General features: G+C 49.8%; 1 protein-coding gene across 1 annotated transcript in view; it reads left to right on the top strand.

Annotated features, from left to right (window-relative positions):
• PDGFRL (platelet derived growth factor receptor like) overlaps positions 1-2,649 on the top strand; it is a 62,750-nt gene that overhangs the window by 58,311 nt on the left and 1,790 nt on the right. The window contains exon 7 of the mRNA XM_021713836.1: positions 2,067-2,206. Within this exon, the coding sequence (XP_021569511.1) occupies positions 2,067-2,206 (140 nt within the window). The remainder of the gene's footprint in view (positions 1-2,066; positions 2,207-2,649) is intronic.

The raw sequence follows: 2,649 nt of genomic DNA, 5'->3' as shown, positions 1-2,649 counted from the left end.
CGCTGCCCAGGCGGGTCTCGAACCCGCGGGCTCAGGCAATCCACTCACCTCAGCCTCCCAAAGGCGCGGGATTACAGGCTGAGCCACCTGCTTTGTGTTCTTATCCAGTAGGCCATAGGCTATAGCCCCTAGCACTTGGCTGCTAAACAACTCTCATAGCCCTGCTTTGATGACCCTTGGCTCTTCTCACTCTTTCCTCATCAGAAGCAAATACCTGGTAGAGCTTTCTGTGTCTCCTGTCTCCACTTCCTTTCTTCCCCCACATTCCTCTGCCTGCTCCCATCTGGTTTTCTTCTTTGCATTTCACCAAAACGGCTGTTGCCAAGGTCCTCAGGGACTCCCCTGCCATTAAATCCAGCAGTTTTCCGTCCTCATCCTACTAGGTTCCACTTGTCCTGCATGAAATGGCCTCTCCCCTGGAACTCCATTTCCCCCTGCTTCCCCTGTAATTTTCTCACTCTGCTTTGTCAGCTTTTTGCCTTTTATCAGCTTTTAAATGTTGGTGCTCCCCTGGGCACCCCTTTTTCTCACTCCTTGTTCTCTTCCTGAGCAGTGTCTGCCATCTCCATGGCTCTGCTTCATATCTGTATGCTAATAACTCCTAAATGAATTCATTTGACCCAGGTCTAGGAGCGCCATGTTCATGTGTCCACCTGTCCACCTGTGTCTGCACTGAGGTGCTTCATGGGCCCTTTGCCCACCTCGTGCCCATTCCTGAACTCAGCACTGTCCTCCCTGACCTGGTTCTTTTTCCTTCTCTGCCTTGGTGATGGCACTGCCTTCACCCAGTGAAAAGACCTACTACTGGAAGTCAAGTCCAACCTCCCTTCTCCTCCGCATTCTTTCTACTTGTTATATTAAATCACTTTCAACCCCCACTGTTTCTCTCCATCCCCCCTGCAAGAAAGAGATCGGGCTATCATCATCTCCTCCCTGGACTAATGCAAATACTTTTCTAATCAATCTCCCCTTTTATCTATCTACCTTTTCCCCCCTCCAATCCATTTTCTATACTATAACTGATTAAAATTCCAATTACACTGTTCAGTTGGTTCCCACTTCTAGAGCCAAAGTCAAACTCCTCCATGTGGCCTGAGTGACTCTCGTGACCCCCCTGCCCTCCTCCTCAACGTACTCCCCTCCCTGATCCTCCCCAAACCATTGGGCCACCCCCTCTCACCTAGGGGCTGCGCACATGGGGATTCCTGGTTGCTGGTGCCTCCCGGCTTCTCCTGCCTATTTCTTTGAAACTCACCCTTGAGATTTTCATTCAAACATCACTTCCTCAAGGAAGCCTTTCCTACCTCTCAGACTCTTCCGAACCTTTGGAGCCCTCTGGGCTTCTGCGTCATGGCTCTAAACACACTTACAGTTTTAAGTCCAACCATACAATGACTTGTTCAGTGTCTGCCCCTGCCTCTAGAATACAGGCTCCAAGGGCTCAGAGACCAGGTCCGTCTCGCCCCCTGCTGTAGTTCCAGCTCCTAGCACAAGGGCCTCGCTCAAGGCCACCATTAAAATCTCTTGTTGAGTGAACTGGCCATAACGAAGAAATTTGTTTCTGAAACGTGGTGAAATAAAGGCACTGCAAACTCTTCTAGTGCTCATGCCTGGCATGCAAGTGTCTTTCTTGTCCATATGTTTAGACTTTCTCCTTTTCTTTTGAGGATGGAGAGCCACACTATCTGCTCCCCACCTCCCCCTCCCTGACACTGCCACCCAGAGTGCCATCACCACATTCTGCTTGTTCCTTCCCTGGGTGCCTTCTTTCCCCTCACGTCTTTCTCTTCACATGCCCTCTCGTGGACCTTTGAGCTTCCTCGCCTAATCATAAGCTTGGAGATAATGCCTGTAAGTCCTAGATGCCTGCTCCATTCTAGAACACCAGGAGAGAGAAAGGTGGCTTCAAAGGAAGCCACATGCAGTGGACTAGTGTTAGCACTGGTTGGAAATGCTAAGAAAGGGAGAAATGGCACACCTCTCGTCCAAGAAAAGAGCACACCTGTAGGTTTCTCTCCAATGCCACACTCACCATCTCATCTCCTCTGTCTCCTGCTTCCTCCCAGTTCCCAGCGGCCCTCCATCCACAACCATCTTGGCCTCCTCGAACAAAGTGAAGGGTGGTGATGACGTCAGTGTGCTCTGCACTGTCCTAGGGGAGCCTGACGTGGAGGTGGAATTCAGGTGGATCTTCCCAGGGCAGAAGGTGAGCACCACGTCTGGGTCTCAGCACCTGAGCCTCAGTCAGCTTTTTAGTTCACAGTCTTACACAACTCCCTGGGATATAGGCCATAATTTAGGAAGTGCAAGGAACGTGTGGAATTAATTGTTTTCTTCTGTTTCATTATATTTACAAATGTATTTATTTTTAAAGGACAGGGAGAAAAAGGATGATTGGGTTCCACTAGGTAATTTTCTCAATGTACCCTCTTTTTTTTTTTTTTTTTTTTTGAGTTGGAGTCTCACTCTGTTGCCCAGGCTGGAGTGTGGTGGCATGCTCATGGCCACCACAGCCTCGACCTACTGGGCTTAGTTGATCTTTCCACCTCAGCCTTCCAAGTAGCCGGAACTACAGACAAGCGCTACCATGCCCGGCTAATTTTTTGATTTATTGTGGAGATGAGGTCTCGCTGCCCAGGCGGGTCTCGA

This window comes from Carlito syrichta, unplaced genomic scaffold (assembly GCF_000164805.1).
Source record: "Carlito syrichta isolate Samal-C Ts95f unplaced genomic scaffold, Tarsius_syrichta-2.0.1 Scaffold304757, whole genome shotgun sequence".
Lineage (NCBI taxonomy): Eukaryota > Metazoa > Chordata > Mammalia > Primates > Tarsiidae > Carlito > Carlito syrichta.
The sequence above is the reverse complement of the archived record's forward strand: the minus strand, read 5'-3'. Positions and strand labels throughout refer to the sequence as shown.